Below are 22180 nucleotides of genomic sequence, written 5' to 3' on the forward strand. Positions count from 1 at the left end.
TTTGTTAAATGCACTAATGGGTCGAGGCAATAAAGTTCTACCTTTTTGTTTGTTTGTTTTACTTAAATAGTCTATCTATATGTTAAACAATGTCAATCAACTTTGATCAGTCTTCCTGTAGGCAAGTGTGTTCGGTATGCAATCTCTAGTTTGTATAATAACCTTTGTAATGTGTATTATTTTCTGCGATATGTACTCTTTAATCTTTGAAGTGAAAATGTATTTCTATGATATGTGCTATGATAACTATGTTATCTTTTACATTTGCAGTTGGTTCTGATACTATGTTGATTTTCCAGAATCGCTGCAAATGTACTAAGCACTGCCATGATCTTTGGTATGTGTTTTCCAAATGGCAGTGACCTTTTATATATAATGAGCAAGGGCTAAGAAGAGACATGTCCCATGATGGGACATGTCTATTGGTTCACTCTTATTACATTAATTTTTCTCATTTGATAAACTTATATTTAATTGTATCTCATATATAATTATATATAGTCATAGGTTTCTCCGACAAAAGCTACCAAATATGAACACTTATACTAAATGGACATTGAAATCACAAGCAATGTAATTTCACCTACAACAATCATTTGCATTTTAAGATGGTATCAGAGCAGGGCGAAAACCTAGTTGCACAACGATTACTTTAGTGAAAATTGGTTAAGATTTCGAGAGATCTCATTATATTTTAGGACAGATTCACAATCTGTAAGGTGAAGATTCATCATGATTGTGCGATTAAGTTCTTGGTGAGTAGAAAGGAGGTCCGACCATAATACTGCACATGTTATCTGAGAAATCAGGAGGAGTTTTCAGGGCATCTTCGAAATAATACTTGCAGCACATATAGAAATCATCATGCACATAAAGCGGGTTTGGACTGTGGGCGCCAAGTTCTATTGTGGAGCATTGTTGAGTGACTTTTATTCCAAACCTAAGTCATTATCTCTGATGAGCGACTTCCACTCGGATCAGTGAGCATTCAACACACTTGCCACAAGATTGTTCTATGGAAAATATTGTGAATCTAATTCATCATTTTTACAGACAGCTGAAGGCAAGATAAGCCAGTTGAGTAGCATGCACAAATGGCCAATTCTCGGTTGAAGGATCCAAATTCTTGTGAAAGCTTGAACTTTATAAAGCCATTTCCACCTCTTTGACGAGTCCTAGGGCTGGTTTTTTAGTTAGAAGTTGGAGAACGAAGATCTCAACATTGTAAACAATAGATTTGGTAGAGTATTCACCATTTGTAAGGTATTCCGGATTTATATGCGAAAACATACCATTAGGAGTAGAAGCATATGACGTAAACGAGTGTGTATTTAATTGAAAGCCTTGTTTGGAGGTGGATCGCAACATTACCTAGTCTATTTTTGTACATGGCATCCACAATGTGTAGGCGAATGCAGTCGTCACCCCAACAACTGAAGTCCAAGATGAAAATAGCAAAGAGAATTGAAAGGGAAGCCTGTAAGGTCAAAACTCATAGTTGACTCATTAAAATTAAAATCCATGTAACAAAGACATCAGGATAGCGTGTGAAGCATAAGAACTAGAGGGGATGCAATGCTATTCAATTTGTCGAGCATGATGAATTGGATGTGAATGCACAAATTCCATGAGGCAGTGACACTAGACAGATGGACTCACTTAGCGAAGAAATATTAAACTCCTGTGGCAAATAATGATTTGGTTACTTTTGTAATGGTCTATTTCAAATCTCTCATGAGAAGTATTCAATATTCATAGCTGTAATATCAATTGAAACAAGCATGTCTATTGGTGGGAAATACCAATATTATTTGGAGTGTTGTGTATATATTGAGGTAAAATACCTTCAAAGTCCTTGCCACAAATAAATGAATGTTAAACCATTTGCATTGAATGCTTGAAGCCACAATTGTAGACCATCATGGGATTGGTTATGTTGTCAGTTTTTTTTTTGTTTTAGTTTGGATGCTAGAGAGCATTACAAGATTGATGACAACATAAGACGAAAAGAGGTTTAATATTACTCTAAACTGATGTGTCTGGACATAGACATCATTGAGCATTACTAAGCTACTGATGTTGGGAATCAACAACAGTATGATTGGTGTGTCTTAATCAGTGTTACTAGCCTCAGACTTGGCTCAGACTCGGTCGGGCCAAAATTGGCCTCCGAGTCGGTCTCGGTAGCAAGACTTGGCAAGGACTCAATAAATTATAAAACCCATGAAATTCAAAGATTAAGGATTTTAAGTTTTTTTCATGCATCATTTAGCCAATTAACATCAAATACATAATAATCATGATCATCAGAGTCGAATCCATCACTCTCGACCTCAAGGTACTGCAATGGGTCTCCTCATGCTCTAGCCTCCTCCACTGCCATTGCCATTGTTAGATCCCAAAACTCCAATACTCTTCCCTTAACTCTTGTTTCTCTATTCTTTGTGTTTGCAAGTGATTGAATAACCTTTTTAGCTCTTACTCATGCTTAACATACCCAAAAAAACAGAAAAAAAAAAAAACTTATTTTTTTTGGGTCTTTTCTAGACACTGCACGCTGGTTGAGTCATGTTGACAAGACTGGGTGAGTCAGTCGAGTCAGCTGATTTGGTGAGTCAGCCAAGACTCGGAGTCTAGAGGCAGTTTGCCTCGTTTTGCTTGGCTTGCCTTGGGACTCACTGAGTCCTATAACGTTGGTCTTAATTCCTCCATGCTACTGAGCCTCCAATAAACAGAGAAGATTTAATGCGCTATATAGTTGGGGGATGCAAATGTAACCATGTTCTTATGAACATAATATATCGCTGCATATGTGAATGGAAAAGAACCATATTTTGCGTGTGAATTGGTAGCTTAGCAACTATTTGATTTTTCAAATGTTGTATGTGGATTTTGTGCCTTCGAGTTTGGTTAGGCTTTTGAAGAAGCTTGAGGTTAGTTTGGTTGGTGTGGGTATTAACAATGATGTGAAGAAGTTGAGGCGCGACCATGGGCTGAAGTAAACTGGCGTTTTTGGCCATCGAGAAGCTCCGATGAAATGAGCTTAAAAAGATGGATCTCAAGGGTTTGGCTCTAGCAATATTGGGTTTGGAGTTGTCTAAGCCAAAACACATTTCAATGAGCAATTGGGCTTTCGAGATTTCTTATGCAGAAGCAGATTGAGTATGCTTGCATTGATGCCTTTGTCTCATTTGCCATTGGTCATTACAAACAACTTTCTAGAAGAAACAAAGTGATACCAAAGATGAAAACTAAAAGAAGTTCTCATCATACTACCTTATTGAAGAGACCTTTTGAGAAAACTGGTCTTAACTCTTCATTTAGAAGAAAGAAGAAGATTACATCGAGAAGGATGTTGATGTTCAGATAAGTATTTATTATCTTTTGATTATTACAATTTTTTTTCTTGTGGTCTCTCTCTTATTTGTATATCTATACGAACTATAAGAGTTATTTGCCTTGATCTTTTCCTTTATCTTAAAGAGTGTTCTTTCAGTAAAAGAAGATTGATACATTAGGCATGCTACCACATATTGTGCAAAACTCAATCTTATGGCAATAGTTTCAAAGAAGTTTTGATCTAGAACTCATGATCATGTTGGATAAAGAGAGGCTCTTGAAGCGAATGTCTTTGATGCTTGAGATTACGAGTACCCTTATAAATAAGATGAAGTTTGTATCATCTATCAGAGAGGGTGTAGATATATGATATGTTTCAGTTTTCTTATAAAAATCTTGGTCATATTGGTTCAAAAGGAATAGATCATGTTGAGATGGGTTCTCTAGGGATTAGACATTATAACAGATAAAGGAATATGATCTATAGGATAAAGTTGCATGTATGTAGATTGGAAGGCCTTATGCTATCAAGATACCTATTGAACTAGGAAAGCATGACATGACTTGTTGCTAGGAGGTTAGAAGGATGATAACAAATTCAGAGGGAGTTTGACACTTCATTGGAGACAACCTTGAAATAAGAGGTTAGAAAAGTAGTTATCAAACTCGAAGTTTTTACCTATGTTCCTCGGGGATGCGTACTTGGCCTAAAACTCGGCGTTTCAGGGACGGGGGGACGGGTATGGGACGTCCCTTAGCCATCCCCAAAAAGTGAAAAAATGCAAGGGATGTCTCAGAAACTTGGGGATGCTTGAGGGAAAAAAGGGGGATGGCCAGCCGTACCCGGTACAGAAAGGTGACGTCTGGACGTCTCCTTTTTGTGCCGTACTAGACGTCCCCTTTCCGTACTGGGTACGGCTGGCCGTCCCCCTTGGTCAGCCAGGTTGTCCCCACCTCTCCAAATGCCCTAAAAGGCAGTAGAGGTAGAATAGGAGCAGCAGGCTGCTTCATTTTTCTATTTTTTAAATGTTGAACATGAACAAGATTATGATACATTGATACTTATTACTTTATGGCAGCCCTCTACCCTTTGGGCCTATAGCTTTGGGCATGTTTTGATTTTGATCTTCAGATTTATCATGTTTATCATTATGACATTATGATATTGGCAATTGTTAATGTTCACTGATATTGGTATGCATTTTGACAATTGGGTACTAAAATCGGATATTATTTCCTTGATGGCATTCAAATGTTGTATGTTATGGTTTTGTAATGTTTAAATGATATGCTCATATGAATGACATGTATATTTGCAAATTTCAATATATATTTTAAAATTTCCCTATATATATATAGCCATCCTCGTTTGCCGTCCCCCCCTCAGTTCCCAAAATCACCAAAAAAATTTGCCGTCCTCGAAACCTATCCCACTGTCCCCTGCCTTTAGGGGAACATAGGTTTTTACATTTTAATAGTATCATTGACAAGTAGATCAAAAGGTTAGTGTTTCTTCGTGAAGAAGATTTCCCAAGTTCAATCCTTTGGGATACATTCTTGTCTATTAGACATAAGTTTGAGGTGAAAACCTTATTCTCTAATATGATCCATGGTGGATGTCATAACAACACCACATGATAGTAATAGTAGTGACTTCATGTGTATGGGAACCCTCATGTGTATATCATGAGGAAGTGATGACTTCCAAATGATTATTACTTGTACCTGCAGAAGTTATTGGAAGGTGACGACCTTACAATAACATATATCATGATATACATTTTGAGTAAATATTGAAATAGATCATAAAAGGCTTAATCCTGCAAATCAACAACTAAGTGTTAGATGTCATTAAATTGACTGTCTATAAGTTGTTTGTATAGATATATGATAGGTATTTGGTGAATATCTTGCCTTGATATTGTGATAGGCCATTACTGTATTGAATACTTGGTGAATATCATTTAGTTGATGTTCTGATAGGTCATTACTTAGAGTACTTGGTGAATATGATTTGATTGATGCTTTGATAGGCCAATACTCATTACCTATTATGATATCAAAAGAGTATTTGGTGAATATCATGTGTTGATATTTTGATAGTCCAATACCCATATGATATTAGATAATGGAAGTCTTCTGATCAATGATTTCCTTGATGTGATTTCCTAATTTTTTTTTTATGGGTAAGAGGCCGGAGCCAAGATTAATTATTAATTATTAAGTGTGAGTAGATTCGACCTCAAGACCTCTTTGATAAGAGGCTCACAATTTACCATTGTGTTGTAGGCTCTTGCTTGTGATTTCCTAATATTACCTGTGGTGTAATATTTATCATATTTTTATCCTTCCTAGCTAAGAGGGAGTGTTAATGTTTTAAAGCTTTAGTTGGATAAACCTATGAATAATTATATATGAGATATAATGTGTTTATATATATAAGGTTATCTATCTATATATATAGTTGTTATTTGATTTCCTTGATGTGATTTCCTAATATTACCTATGGTGTAATATTTATCGTATGTTTATCCTTCCTAGCTAGGAGGGAGTGTTAATGTTTTAAAGCTTTAGTTGGATAAACCTATGAATATATATATATATATATATATATATATATATATATATATATATATATATATATATATATATATATATATATATATATATATATATATATATATATATTATATTAATTATAATAAATGAATAGATATGTAATGTCCCCTTTTTCCTGGGACATTATATTTCTGTGTTGCCGGCTCACTTCGCTTAGGTTTCGGGGGGCGAAAAGGTTTTTTACAGGGTTGAGTTCGAGACTTGGTTTAGACATTTCTAGTTCCAGACTGATCAGAGTAGTTTTGGCAGGTTGTTCGGATGCTTATTATTTTTAGTAAGTAAACAGAGCTCAAAATTCTTAGTATCTCAGTTTTGGCTTGTAAGCGTCTTGCTGAGAGCTTTCCAACATTGCACGTGCTTATCCGAGTTCATTTGGTTGGTTATTTTGATGACTAATGATTATAGGGTTTACTAATTAAGTGACTTTTAACGTTTATTTAACTTGTCACTTTATTTTTAAAAAGTACTATGTTCACTTAAGTGACTAAAGGACAAAAAAGGTGCTTTGTCCCATATTGCTTAAAAGAGCGTGTACTACATTGGGAAAAGTGATAAAGGTATAACAGGCTCTACATGGGAAGTCATGAAGATTATAATATTTAAGACAAATATTAATTTGGGAGCTGGAAACAGTTATTGGTTATCTCTTTGAGAATGCAGACCCTTGAAAAACCCTTTGGAGGTTGGACACAAACTTAGCCTTCTTACAGTTGATTTAAGTTTTGGAATTTATATCAAACATTGGTTTACGGTTCAGTTTAAAATTTGTAAGTTTTATATCAAGGGTTTTAATAAATATTCGGAAAGGGATATTACAGTGGTATCAGAGCCTAGAATCCTGCCATCCTGTGGAATCACGCAACACACAAGGAATTTATGAACTCCAAATATCCAGAAAGTCTGGGTGCTTAAATGTGACTAGTAAAAACTCCAAGGACGAAACCCCTCGAGTTTAGTTTCTGAGGAAGTTGGACGTCACCCCAACCCCTCAAATCAGGACTACTCTATGCTACAAATATGGATTTCAGTTGTTAACAAGAGCATGTGTATGAAGCTTGGATGTCGAGCCATTGGTTTCATGAGATCAACATTGGATGGTCTTTACAGTATAAGCAGGAGGAGATTAGATTTAAGTAAGTCAGGTACTCACATCTGAAGCAATACAATAGTATTATCGTTTAAGCCATGTAATGTGTTTTGGAGTGAGTTAGGAGTTTGGGGAAGTAGAATTCAAGAGATATAAAGGAGCTCGTATTTGAAGTCTATGAAATCATAGTGTCTAGGTTTGGAGTGGAACCACATTAACGTGGTTTGACAGGCCGGTAGCAAGTTAACAATCCATGTCTTGGCAGCAATATAACAGGAAGTTAGTCACCACGGGATTCTGACTCCATACGTCCAACAAGGAACAATAATTCGTGGTTGGGTACAAGGGAGAGTTTAATATGGGCCAGTTGCTGGTGTAATCCCTCACCGATAGTGGGAGGTTGCAAATTTCGCAAGTAATAGTTGAGTGTCTTGGGTAGGCTGCGACAGTTTTAGTAATACTTGGGTTCAACGTCCGTAGCAACAGGGATCACAAATACACCCGACTAAGGGTCATGACAGAACATGTGAAGCTGCCATACAGTTAGCCGGCGGCTTATATTCAGTCGGGATTTCATAGGTCTTCAAGCTGTAACCAAGCTCGGAAGTTACTCTCGCCATATACAGGATTGAGCAGGCTTACACGCAAATACAACCTCACATGGGCAATGATCTCCATCTTAGGAAGCCGCATGAGGAGCTTCATATAGTAGATGTGGAATGTGGTTAAAGAGAAATTGAAGGAGGTAAGGAACTCAGTTTTCACTAGTCTCTGTAGATGTTATTCGTTGGTTAAGAGCATAAGATCAGAATCAAAGTAAGTCATAGATAGACAGGAGCCGTGCTCTGAAGTTTTGCTGAGTCACACCATCAAGGAAAACGAGTGAATACAGGGACACAAAACCCGTGGAATGTCAGGAAACCAAAAGCACGTGGAATTGTAAGTGTGCAGGGTGGATGGGTGTTGATAATGGTTGGAGGTTGTATCAGCAACAAGAATAATTCCACACAAAACCCCTCTAAATACTCCAACATTAGCAAAAGAAAATTCGGAGACAGTGAATTTATCAGCTGAATATATATCAAAAAGTACTGGATACATTTACAGTGGCTCTAGATATATGTCATTTAATGAGAAATTGACCCATATAATAGTTGGGAGACCATTAGAGATACAATGAAATGAAGGAGATAAGAAGGCTCACAATGTGGGGTATTGTCAATGCGGTGAACCCTCTAGGGCTCGAGGATTGCATTTGAAGTAGATGAGAAGTTGATGCATTGAATCTCGTAAAAGACCAAAATTAGCTGGTTCTAATTTGAATTCTCAAGAGCAGAACTGTATAGCTCCTTGGGACAACTCCAAATTTGGTTTTGTTTTTAGTGGGAAGATAAATCCTCTTGAAAATGAATCATGGGAAGCATGCAACAATGAGTTTCTTAATGCAAAGAAAGCCTCTTTGGAATCAAATTTCCAATTTGAAAATTTGTTTGGGCAGAAACCTGTTTTACAAGAGAAGATTTATGGGATAAAAAGCTTTCAAATCAATCAGAATTTGTTTGCACTACAGTTCTGTTAGAAACAATAACATCGAAATGAACTAAAATAAAAGAATTATCAATTAATCCAAGAGAGTTTGTGATGAATATAATTACCATACTTTAAAGAGCTTTCCAAGATCAACACAAGAATGGAGACACAGATTTTGAAAGGGGAAAGCAAAGAAAACCCTTTGTGAATTATATGAATGAGGCAAATGCCTAAGAATGAAAAGAGAGAGAGAGAAGGACATAATGAAGAGCCATAGTGTTCATTACATGAACTACATCGTGATTGTGTGTTTGGAATGAGAGAGAAGCATCTCTTATAAAGAGATGAGAAGAGGAGTTATTTGTAACTCCCAAGTGAATGATTGCCACATTCATAAGTGTGTGCTTGACAAGTGTCATAATCCTCTTAAGGAGGAATAAACTATTTTCCTTAATAAAGGTCTTACAAAAAAGACTTGTCCTCACATGTGGACTAGAGGACAAACAACTTAAGGGATACCTTGGTTTATCCCATTTAATAAATACAACCAAGGAAAGATTATAAATTCTAACACCCCACTTTAATTTTTAATTGGGGAAATCACATCAAAGGGTATTAAACCCAAATTTACAATGATATGCTAAATAGCAGCAACTTGAGCTTTGAGAATGTCTTCAATTATGTGAAAGGTCTCTTGTGAGTGCAGGTAGATCTTCATAGAGCCAAGTGGATAGTTCATTAAAATACACCAAATCTTGTATGTGCCTAGATGGATTACTTGAAAAACATAGACACAAGAAACAAGACAGCTATCCACAAGAAGTATTTCATCTTATATGCAAATTAGAAATGCTTTTGAATAAGTATAAGGAGACTCTGATAGAGAAACAATGAGGAAAAAAAAGAAACATGTTACCACAAAGCAATGGAGATAACCTGATATCAAGATAGTATAAGCTCAAAATATTATCAAAAAAGTTTGACCAATATTCTAATGAAAGGTATATTAATACCAATGTACTAATGACCACAGACAAGGCCAACTAATGATACTTGCATCAACATTGCATCAATCATGTGGATATAGACAGTCCACTTAATGAATCATCCCATTGCAAGTTAATGGGTGATCAATCCATAACATGCATGATTCATGATCTAAGCAATAAAGTATGCATATCGTTATCACATTAATATATAAAAATAAAGTGAAAGGAAAGAAATGCTGATCAATTTAGTATTATCATGATTTTGTTAGGATACTCAAAGGAATGGATTATGAGGATTTAACAACATATTGCTTTCAAATTGGATCAAATCATCTGAATTTGGAGGGTAAAACTCCAATAATAACATCCTCTTCATTGAGGAACAAAAATGGAACAACATGGAGGTAAAACTCCATAAATATCAACCTTTCAAAGTAGAGCAAATAGAATCAAATGGAGGGAAACTCCATATAAATATCAATCTTTCAAAGTGGAACCAATAGAACCAAATGGAGGGAAACTCCATAAAGATATTATCCTATCAAAGTGGAACAGATAGGATCAAATGGAGGGAAACTCCATATAAAATGAGTGCACACCAATATAGGATGGAGGGATACTCCATGGGCCAGATAAAGAAACTATGTATCAGTTATTCTGAGGGGGCCTACATAGTTAACCTTGAAAACTTGGCTGCCTATGCAACTCAAAAAAAAAATCATATAAATCATGTAGATCAATGGTATAAAACCATAAAGTGCCAACATGGGCATAGAATGATGCTATAAAAGCATAAAAGTGCAACTAAGTACATATCAAACTATCACAATGAAGGCAAATGTGTAAGATAACTCATAATCCATTTAAGGTAAATGCAGGTATCCAAGGAAGATCAATGAAAAAATAAACAAAGTATGGATATCAGGTATAAACTCCGTTGAGGGTAAACATGAGTACTTAATTCATTTTGTGAAGGTATATATCAATTTCTGAATCATAATAGTCATAAATAAAATTATATATTTATTTGGGTATATATGTGTGCACCCATATATACTTAAATGATAAGTCATAATATTTACCTTTAAAAAGCATTGATAGGATCCTTCTATAAAAATATATCAAATAGAATGAATATTTTGAATGAAGACAAAATGTCTTATATAGTAATTTTTGATAAATTGAAATAACGAAATCTATCACAATCAAAGATATGCATGATCATTAGGAATGACTGCCAAAGCAAATAGAGTACTCCTTTTTGTTAAAAAATAACATAATCGAATTTTCAGAATGATGAAAGCCAAAAAAGCATATTACATGAACAACTAAAAAAAATGTTTTTTTGTGCATATATGAATAGAGACGTTAAAGCAATGATAGAAGTTTAGCAGTTACAAAGGAATATAACTAGAATAAACAATTGCAAGAAAGACAAAAAAGAATCCCCTAACATGCATTGGGCAGTCAACAGTGTAATCGAATAGAAAAGGAAAAAAAAACTATTATAAGTTGCAAACAAAGAGAATGAAGTTGAGAGAAGCATTTAGAGTCTTACTCAAAAACTTCAGTTGAGCTAGATCTAGGTGAAGGTAAAGCATATGAAAGTAGAGTATGCAAAAGTATCTTTTTTTTTGTCATGAAAAAAAACACTTATATTTCTTATGAATTTTGAATGTAGGTTTTAGAGAGGAAATGGATCACAAAGCGTTGAATCTTCGAGTGATGATTCCCATTTTAACATGGGAATTTCCATTGGAGTCAACATAGCTGAGGAGAGATTTTGATGAACTATTTCAGGCAATGCCTGGAGAGGTGGAGCATACAATAAGGAGCATAATAGGAGATGGGGTGTTGAGGCCAAGGGCACTGCGACCTATCTATCAGACTCAAGTATTGTCGATATTGTACTCAAACATATATGATATGTTATCTGAGTACAAGATGTTGATGAAGATCCAAGAGATTTGTATTAATCCTTCTTTTGTGAATGCAACCATATTGGATGAAGCAATCAGTGGTTATATGTTGCATGGTTCAAAGGCGTGGGTGGGAGGAATTATTCCCATCAAGAAGTTTGATGAGGATATGGTACGAATGATCCTTTTGGATACTATGAGGATAGGGTTGCGGCTAAGGAATCGCATGTATTTTGAAAGGGAAACGATTCATATTGCAGGGCTACTACCAGAGGATATGGTGGCTAGGGCATATGCATTATTTGATGCAATCTTAGTGGTGGTCCGATACTGTGAAAATCAAAGGGTTCATCCTCAAATGAGGGCCTCTTCTGGGGATGACAACATAGGGATTGTAGTGGAGTCGGTGGGTTCTACTAATCAGGTGTAGGGGTTTGGGTCTAGAGTAGAGGGTTAAAAAAAGGTTAGGCATGCAATAGGTTTAGGTTTAATTATGATAGGAGAGAGAAAGAAAAGAAACATTTATGAACTGATTTTATCTGAAAATAGACTTATTGAATTAATTGCCTACATGAATTTATTTTAACATAGGAAAAGATGTTTTAACTTTAGCAACAACTTCTCTTATTAGCAATGATTTCTCTTTATCAGGCAACATTGCAAATGAAAGAATTGGTTATGATAACTATTCTTCCTCGCGATATTATGAATAGTATTCTAAAAATTAATCTTGAGTTAAAATAACTTGTCAAAGAATAAGTTAAAAAATAGATGTTGTTGCAGGTGAATAATAATGCAGACCTGCAAGAAAACGTTAGAGGAATAATAATCTTGCAACATGTAGAACAGTTATTAAATTACTTGAAGTTAGACATTTCTGAATACGAATTATAATGATAAAAGTTAAATAAGTAAGTTATAAATGATTTAGCAACTTAATAATTTATAACTTATAAAAAAGTAAACTAAAGTAAATAACCAAACTTATAAATTAAAATTATAATAGAGCTTTAGTGATCAAAAGCCGTATAGAGGTTATAAATTAGTTTTATAACCTACAATATGACCATTTGAAACATATAAATGCTTAATGAAAGAAATAAAATAAAATTACTACATAACTTGGTTAATAAATGAATTGCTCAAGGTTTGTTATTAAAGAAGTAAAAAACTTTAGATTAAAGTTAGCTTAAGAAAGGAAAAAAAATATTAAACTTTATGAGCACAGACAAGCTCTTTTTGAAAAAAAAAATTATATTAAATTTATAATTTGAGTCATTTATATAACCAAACTAAAAAAAAATAAAAAAAATTGGTTTGATAAATGACAAACCAAAGACTTAGATTATTAAATCAATAATTAAAAATAATACTTGAAAACTACTCTATTAATAAAAAACTTGAAACACTAATTTTAAAGACACTTTATTAATAATAAAGAAAACTTTATATTAAACCTTTAAAATCTATATTAAACTTTCCTTAGAATAAAATGATTTATAAAACGTTAAAAACTTTTAAAAGAAAAAAAACTCGAGCTACTGACGATGGCTGAGGCGGAGCTCTCTGTGGTGGTTTTGTACGTGTGGCTTTGTCCATACCCACACAATAAAAAAACGCACTTCATTCAATCTACAAGCCCCTCAACATCTAGAAAAAAAAATCAAAAACCTTGAAATTTGTTGGGTTTCGCCTGCATGCAAGAGATACGTCGCATGCAAGAGATACAGAGTGAAGTTGCATGCTCAATGAGAAAAAAAAGATTGGAATCACAAAAAACAAAAAAACGAATTGGAGGAGCAACCATTTCAAAGAGGAGCCAACGCATGCAAGAGGAGGCAGAATGCCCAAGTCGACATTACACAAAAATAAAGACAAGGCAAAAGTTCAAGGATCACTTGAGATTTGTTATGCAAACAATAATAAGAAAAAATTCAGATGCCAAATTTCCAACCTAGTACAGCAGCCAAATCAAGCAGAAGAGGTGGAGTTGGATTTACAAGCAGCTCTTGCGCTCCCTTCACTTTGCCGCACTTAAATATATATATATGCGGCTCTGATGCATGCGGTTGAGGAGGAAGATCATATTATGTGGTGCTGGAGGTGCTGCAAGGGAAAGATTACAGTGAGAAGGTGGATATTTGGAGCGCATGGGTTATTCTCTACATAATGCTCTGTGGAAATCCTCCATTTCATGGAGAAACCCCGCAACAAATATTTGAGGCAGTTTTGCTTGGAAGGCTGCGGTTTTCGGATGATCCGTGGCTCACAATCTCACATTCGGCAAAGGATTTGATACGCTGGATGATCTTAGAGGGACTATGGCCTCCCAGACCATGGAAATTTGAGGCTTGCCGTTTTGTGGGGTAACAAAAAAATGGATCTAGATTAGGTTTTAAGTGCATGAGATGTAGCTCAAAAAAAAACAAGAAAAACTTAGAGAACGAATCTCTCAAGCGACGTAAAAGTAGTTTCAAAGTATTTCAGTATTAAAAGTATTTCATGACACAGAGGTAAATATGACGAAACACTTTTGCTGGAACCAAATGGAAGAGATTTGCATTAACAAGACGAACTATTCAAAAGCACAAGTAGCAAAAAAAATCAAGACCAGCATCACATGCAAAGAATAATGCAGAGCAGTAAACAAAAAAAACAACAAGAGAGGAAAAAATGTATCAAAAAAATAATGAAGGGAAGAGTAATAGGATTAAAATAGGTGAGGGAAATTCAGAGAGAGGGAGTAAAAGGAAACTTCTAAAAAAGAGACTTATGATTTGAAAATAAAAGGTAAGTTCTAAAAGAACAGTAAGAGCAATAAGGAAACTTTCGAATAGGAATGTCCAAACTTTAAAAAACAATTAGGATTAAATATTATTATTTAAATAAAAAATATTTTCAAAGATGGAATGAAAGAGAAATAAGAATTTTAATCATAAATTAAAAAAAATACAGAAAATTTCTAATATATATATGAAAGGAAAATATATATATTTTTAAAAAATTCTAAATGAGAGAAAATTATTTCAAATATTTTTTTTATGAATGACTATAATATGAGATATAAATAACATTATTTATTATTACTTAAGTAATCCCTTCAATAAAATGTTAGGGAAATAATAATGTAAAATTAAAAAAAAAAAATTAAACTCTAATTAATAAATGTTACTAAGAGCAAAAAATAATAATTTTTTAAATAGAGTTACCTAGGTCAAAATAAGGTGAACTCCAATCTATCATCACAAAACTCAAAACAAGGATTAGTTCTTGGCTCTGATACCATGTTAGAAACAATAACATTGAAATGAACTAAAATAAAAGAATTATCAATTAATCCAAAGAGAGTTTGTGATGAATATAATTACCATACTTTAAAGAGCTTTCCAAGATCAACACAAGAATGGAGACAGATTTTGAAAGGGGAAAGCAAAGAAAACCCCTTGTGAATTATATGAATGAGGCAAATGCCTAAGAATGAAAAGAGAGGGAGAGAGAAGGACATAATGAAGAGCCATAGTGCTCATTACATGAACTACATTGTGATTGTGTGTTTAGAATGAGAGAGAAGCATCTCTTATAAAGAGATGAGAAGAGGAGTTATTTGTAACTCCCAAGTGAATGATTGCCACATTCATAAGTGTGTGCTTGACAAGTGTCATAATCCTCTTAAGGAGGAATAAACTATTTTCCTTAATAAAGGAATTACAAAAACGACTTGTCCTCACATGTGGACTAGAGGACAAACAACTTAAGGGATACCTTGGTTTATCCCATTTAATAAATACAACCAAGGAAAGATTATAAATTCTAACAAGTTCAAAATCTAAATAGTTCTGTGCCAAGTAAGTCTAACGTCTTTAAAGGATACAGATTTGGATTTTCAAAGACTTTTCCAGAGATTTCAAAAAATGAGATCGTTGCATGGGTTCATGGAGGAGGATTCTTGGTGGAAATGCCAAGAGACCCTTTGATTCCGTTGTAGGATTGTACAGACAGGAGGCTTGGGTAGCATTGCTATGGGAATAGTTCATGCAAATTTACAGCCTTAGAAGGAAGACTGCAGAAATTTGTAGCAAATCAGAAATTTAGGAAGTCTAAGACTGCTAAGACCAAGCATTGGTCTTAATAAGAAGTTAAAGGTCCCAACACATCAGACTTTAGAATCTTAAGAGAGAAGCTATGCGAAAGATGCACAGTCCCAAAATTTCCAATCCGATATGAGGATTGAAATAATGAGCATATATGATGAGTATAACAAAATCCCCTCCTTAGATTCAAAAAAATTTCCTTTCATTGATTATGTGGACTTTCAGCTAGAGCTGCAAAACAAGACGGATATGATAAGAAACAAATGCTATGATTTTGGCTCGAGATCTCCTTATAAAGGATAGTTGCAAAAATTTGCATAGGGAAGATATTAATCATCTTGATAGTAGTGCTAATAAAGAAAAGCAACTTTCGCATGCTAATATGCAAAATACTAATGATGGCACAAGTATACTAATGGGTAATTGTGAGACAAAAGTAACTTATGGAGCTGTTTACACTACTCCTCATCTTGTTTAGACATGGAAAACACCGTCTTATTTGGTGACATGAAAATTAACTTGGATAAATTTTATGGTGATACTAGGCTGAAAATGATGTCAAATTTTGAGGAGCAAATGGACCACAATGTTGGTAGGATAGATGATATAGCATGCGATGAGTTAGAGGACATATTTGAAAATGTTGTTCCCCTAGGTGATGAAAAATTAAAAAATTCTATGGAGAGCAGCCCACTTGTGTTCGAAGGAGATGGTCAAAAACCATTATCGCTCCTTTTGGTCAAAGAGGACAAGGTTGTCCAATTGTTGACAAGGATGGATGATTCTTCCAAATTGGTTGAGGATGTCATGCGGAAGATTGTGATAGAAGAGAGACATGGTAGTGTATGTGGTGTCACAAGTCCTCTTACATACTATTTTCGAAGCTTTGAAAATGATAAAATATGATTACTTGCAATTATTAATGGATAGAGATCTAGCCATAAAATTTGGGAAGGACAAGGAGAGTGAGGTAGATGAGTTATGCCTTCAATTGAGCTTAACACATTACTCTTTCCACAAAGCTGAAAATCAAACGAGTGGAGCAGCCACTCATGAAGAAGATAACTGGGGATCAAGGGCACAAGAAATCATGCAAATCATTGAAGGAATCCATAAAGTGGGTAGCTGTGAAGGCAAACAATGTGATTCAATCATGTGTTCCCCGTTTGAGACTTTCTATGATGAGAAAAATTCTATGGATCAGCAAGTTGATGAGTCTAGAAATTCTGATTTTTATGACAACAACTGTACATTTTCACAAGAGCACATGGTTAGTGATACAATAAGTGAAGATAATTCAGAGATTTCAATTAATGGTGAACCATCCTTTTACGAAGACTTTGACATAAGCAAGAGTACTTATGTTGGAGTAGGAAGTTCAGATTTATCCTTAGGATGCTTTGAGGGATTTTTCAGCTTACCCAACGTTTTATCACCCAGCTCTTATGAGATGGCCACGACTTACTTGTTGATTGGTGATTGTAGTTGTTGGTATATTCCAGCTATCAGTGATTTGCCTGCATATGTTAGTAGTATTTTCGCTGATTCTATTTGGCCTTCAAGGGTTAGTGAGCTATTTGCAGATGAGAGGGGAGAACACACATTATCCTACGTTCCTCGTGAGGTGTCTACATTTTTTATTCAGCAATATCTTGAAGACAGTGTTAGCCTTCATGATGTTGTTAATTTACCAACCACTCTTCCCTTTATCTAGGATCATGTTGATTGGGTGATCGGGTATCCAGGTGTTAATAGTATCTTACATCTGGTGGATTATGCTACATTGTTACATAGTCATAGGATTATGATCTGTGTGTTTCAGCCTTTTGACATATCAAAGTTCTAGAGATCAAGATTACTTCGTTTTCACTAGGGTGATATAGTGGTTGAGTTAGATTGGCTGGATCTGTCATTGTCATTGGTGCAGATATTACAGGAACTGGTCAGTGGTATCTCAGAGAGCGCACGAGTCCTCACTTGGGATCTAGGTGGAGCATCCCTAGGTTTTGCCTTTTATTAGGGAGCTAGGTGGAGAGTTTGGTTGCTATCTTCTTGGGGTGGATATTGGTATATTGTTGAGCTCCTATCTTCACTTGATAGTAGAGACTCGCAGGGTCACTCATGGAGTGAGGCATTCATTCTGACTGAGGGTATTGGCACACAGGGCAGCAACACATGGCAGTTGGTGTTCCTTTATGGTGAGACTTGGATCCTGACATTCAGTTTTTTGGCACATTGATTCCTATTGTACTGTTTCACCATTTCGAGTTTGGGAAGATGCATGCTGGAGTACATCGGTTGAGGAGTAGAATCTCATTCTCGAGGCGAGTATGGGATCTTGGCATTTGGTTTCTGCAGGTATGAGCGAATTGCTTGAGGGCAAGCAATCTTTGAGAGGGGAGGCTTTGTAATGTCCCTTTTTTCTAGGACATTATATTTCTATGTTGCCAACTCACTTCACCTAAGTTTTGGGGGTGAAAAAGTTCTTTACGGGGTTCAGTTCAAGACTTGGCCTAGACATTTCTAGTTCCAGAGCCATCAGAGCAGTTTTGGGAGGTTGTCCGGATGCATACTATTTTTAGTAAGCAAAGCTCAGAATTGTTGGTATCTCAGTGTTGGTTTGGAAGCGTCTCACTGAGAGCTTTCCAACAAGCTATTGCACATACTTATCCGAGTTCATTTGGTCGGTTATTTTGATGACTAATGATTATAGGGTTTACTGACTAAGTGACTTTTAAAGTTCATTTAACGTGTTACTTTATTTTTAAAAAGTACTATGTTCACTTGAGTGACTAAAGCACAAAAAAGATGCTTTATCCCACATTGCTTAAAAGAGCGTGTATTACATTGGGAAAAGTGATAAAGGTACAACAGACTCCACATGGGAAGTCATGAAGATTATAATATTTAAAATAAATATTAATCTGGGAGCTAGAAACAGTTACTGGTTATCTCTTCAAGGATGCAAACCCTTGAAGAAACCTTTGGAGGTTGGATGCAAACCTAGCCTTCTTACAGTCGATTTAAGTTCTAGAATTTATATCAAACATTGGTTTACGATTCAGTTTAAAATTTGTAAGTTTTATATCAAGGGTCTTAGTAAATATCCGCAAAGGGATATTACAAAACATGTCCCATCAAGGGACATGTCTCTTCATAGGCATAAATACTCAATAAAATGGAAAGAGATTGTTGTACTTGGAAAGGACATAGAAATCACAAACAATGTTATTTCACCTACAACAATCATTTGCATTTTAATAGTAATTCTTTATTGGATCCTTCATTTCCTTTGTAAAATTACTCTTTCAATTGATGAATTATCATTTCATGGTATTAGAGCTCATGGGTTAATTTTCCGTAGCTTCTTACATGGAATTAAATTTCTCAAGTTCATAACAAAGTTTTATTAAAAATTGTGTAGAATTTTAGAAAATTTTCAAAGTTCTTTTCGAATGTTGCAAAAATAATGGTTTTTGAGATTGCACATCTATGAAGATTTCAGAGTTTTTTCTGTCACATGCAAGGGTTTTCTGTCTTAGAACTGCATTTTTTGGAGGCTTTGTTTGCTGCATTTTAATATTTCCGTGTTTGTTCCTGGAAACATATTTTGGGAGCTTTTTTTTAAACTTGCAAAAATAATTGGCATATGAAGTTTCTTTCTACTTATAAATGTTACAAGGCCTATCAAAATATTCTAATTTTTTTTCAAAATTTCTTTGAAGCCACCTTTGGCTAGCTGAATTTTATGTCAATCTTTATTTATTGGACCCAATGGCAAGGTTGGTTTTGGACCAGGGGGTCACTAATGAAACCTTCTCCCCAAACCTTTCATGTTGAACAACATAAATAAAACCCTCTTTCCAAGCTCAGATTCAAACCTGAGATTTGCAAGAGAAATCAGAAATCTACAACCCAAAATCTTTCATCTGCAAAATAACAACTTGCAAAGTGTGTTCATATCTTGAGATGCTTCAATGTCATGGCTTCAACTTTGCATCAGATCTACTTATCCAAGGGTTATAGCAAATTGTAACAATCACAAAAATGTCTAATACCAAATGCTGGAAAAATCAAGCATGATGATCAATTCATTTCTTACATGACTCAATGTGAGAAAAGCTTGCATACAAGTATACATAATAACCACATGCAAAGACCAAAGAGTTATCACAAGTTCACACAAGATATAACTTTGGAAAACCCTTGCAGAGGAAAAATCCTAGCCCTTAAAAGCATCCATAAACATATATAATGACAGTTAAGCAAAAATGCCAATAAGTGAGCCTCAAACCATAAAACATGTGCTTATCAGCAAGTGTTGTGTCTAATTGCTTGTTAATAGTAGTGCTTTTTAGCTTATTCCTTTTCTACTGTTGTGTCTGCAGTGTATTAAATTATGCTATAATTTTTTGGTATTTAGTGATGTAGTATTCATTCCAGCTACATTGACCAGTATTTCCTAACAAGTTCACATCATATAACTACATCTGTGCTTTTTGTTGCTCAGGATTTATTTCCTGCGGTGTACTAATGTTTCAGCAGTGGTTGTCTGTGTTTAATAAAAGCGTCTTTTTAATTTGATTAGAATGTATAGGATTCCCAGGAAAAAATACGATGTCTAAATTTTTAATACATCAGGATAATCCAGTATATATGGACGAGAAAGTTGTCTGAGATAAAACTAGAAAAATGTCATGAGTGCTCATTAATGCATATACTGTAGCTACGAGCTGTGAGGGGTTATTGCTAGCCTACCCTTGATACATACAATATCTTCAGGACCTTGTAAATGCCATGAAGTTTCACTGATTTTACAAAAGTGAAATAAGATGATTTTTTTTTTTGGTATATGTTTTGTGGAAAATGTTTGCAATTGAATGTAGGTTACATTGTTTATCATGTCACTCTCTAACAGGAATGCTCTCTATTGTTTCACAGTGAAGTAAATGCTGGTTTCTTTTACTCGAATGCTGAGCAGAGGGAGAAAATGGTATTAGCAGAAAGAAGACATGTAGATGACAAAGTTCAAAAGATAATCGACTTAAAGAAGAAGGTGAATGCAACAATAAATATACACTTACTACAGTGAATACAATGGGGGCTGAATCATATGTGGGTTTCACTATAATGAAATCCTTGTGCTTTGCAGATTTGTGATGGACATGACAAGAATCTTGTTGTAATCAACCAAAAAGGAATAGACCCCACTTCACTTGATATGCTAGCAAAAGAAGGGGTATGTGTTAATGTTTGTTTGAACTTTTAATCTCAACTAGATGGTTGTGGTACATTTCAAAAGGGTTGGTGATTTCTCTTAAGGTAGGGGAGTTAAACTTCCTTTTCTGTATAGATTAGTGACAATTGAATGTCCAAATCGTAGAAATGTTTTCTTGGTATTGCTTTGCACAATGAAGGTATGTGTTTTCAAGGAATGTTACGCATGTGAAAACTGCCATAATTTTGATCTTTTAAATTACAACACATTTTTAGCATTTTATGGAGCCATTAGTCAATTAATTAGCACCATATGTGGGTGCTTCTTGTACAAAGTCGGGACAAATGAATTTCTCTGAATATTACTAAGGTTTTATTGTGATTTGCTTTGCTCAAAGAAGATATCAGGCTTTTTACAACATGAAACCTCATAAAACACAGAGAGAGCAAACATCAAGACACAAACACTCAATTTCACCTGGAAAACCACTTTTGGTAAGAATACCATGACAATAGCTTTCATTAACATAAAGGGCACTGATCCAGATTATATAAGTGAGCATCAACTCTTAGACAGCATCGACTGTCCTCGAAGCGCCAAGACACCAACTCATAAATACACTGAAACAAAAACCACATTTAACCATACACACAGCACCTCAATCACAGCCCAAAAGTTACACGACACACTAGTACTAACTCATTCACAGTATTTAGTCGTTTTGATTCATACTTGAACCAGCAAAATATCATGGGCTTCATACAGAATAACAGCCATTGTGCATCATCAGCTCCTTAGCATTCTTCAACCAAATCGCAGCACAACTCAAACATAACACTGCTCAGCTGTGCCCCAAATAAACTTACTCTGCTCACCAAAGTTCAAGCATTGACTCCTTTTTCAACACAGCACCACTACACTATACGACTCAACCACATTCGTATGTTGTTGCACACTCACTGCTAGTGTATACCAGAAGTGTGTGTGTGTGTATTGCAGGAATCCCACAGTAGTCAGTAGTCATTTCTTCATTGTCAAAGGCTGAAACTGTATTGTGCAACTTTGTGGTCCCACATAATATCTCCTTTGCCAGCCCCATTACAAGAACTTGACACTGCCCCACTCAATGTGAAAACGTTGCACAATTCTGAAGGTATACCACAAATAGAATGCATAAATGAATTCTTTTCAATAAACTGCCAATAGTAAATATCTAACACCACCCATATTTCATTTAGAATATATAGTGAATGCCAATTAATATAACTGCCATACACATTTACCAGCCATCCAAAGACAAGGCCATGTGTCATGCATTTAGAACCACAACATGTTCATGGGTGCAAAAATTAGACACCTATCTCTCAACAAGCTCCATGATGGGAGAA

At 35.1% G+C, this 22180-nt stretch overlaps 1 protein-coding gene across 1 annotated transcript in view; it reads left to right on the forward strand.

Moving 5' to 3' along the window:
• Positions 1-22180, forward strand: part of LOC149532271 (T-complex protein 1 subunit zeta 1) — a 67296-nt gene that overhangs the window by 33453 nt on the left and 11663 nt on the right. Inside the window, exons 8-9 of the mRNA XM_089806498.1 lie at positions 20516-20630; positions 20727-20813. Of these exons, the coding sequence (XP_089662624.1) occupies positions 20516-20630; positions 20727-20813 (202 nt within the window). The remainder of the gene's footprint in view (positions 1-20515; positions 20631-20726; positions 20814-22180) is intronic.

This window comes from Cupressus sempervirens, chromosome 10 (assembly GCF_028749045.1).
Source record: "Cupressus sempervirens isolate cs-2001-9-10 chromosome 10, ASM2874904v1, whole genome shotgun sequence".
In the NCBI taxonomy this organism is placed as follows: Eukaryota; Viridiplantae; Streptophyta; class Pinopsida; order Cupressales; family Cupressaceae; genus Cupressus; species Cupressus sempervirens.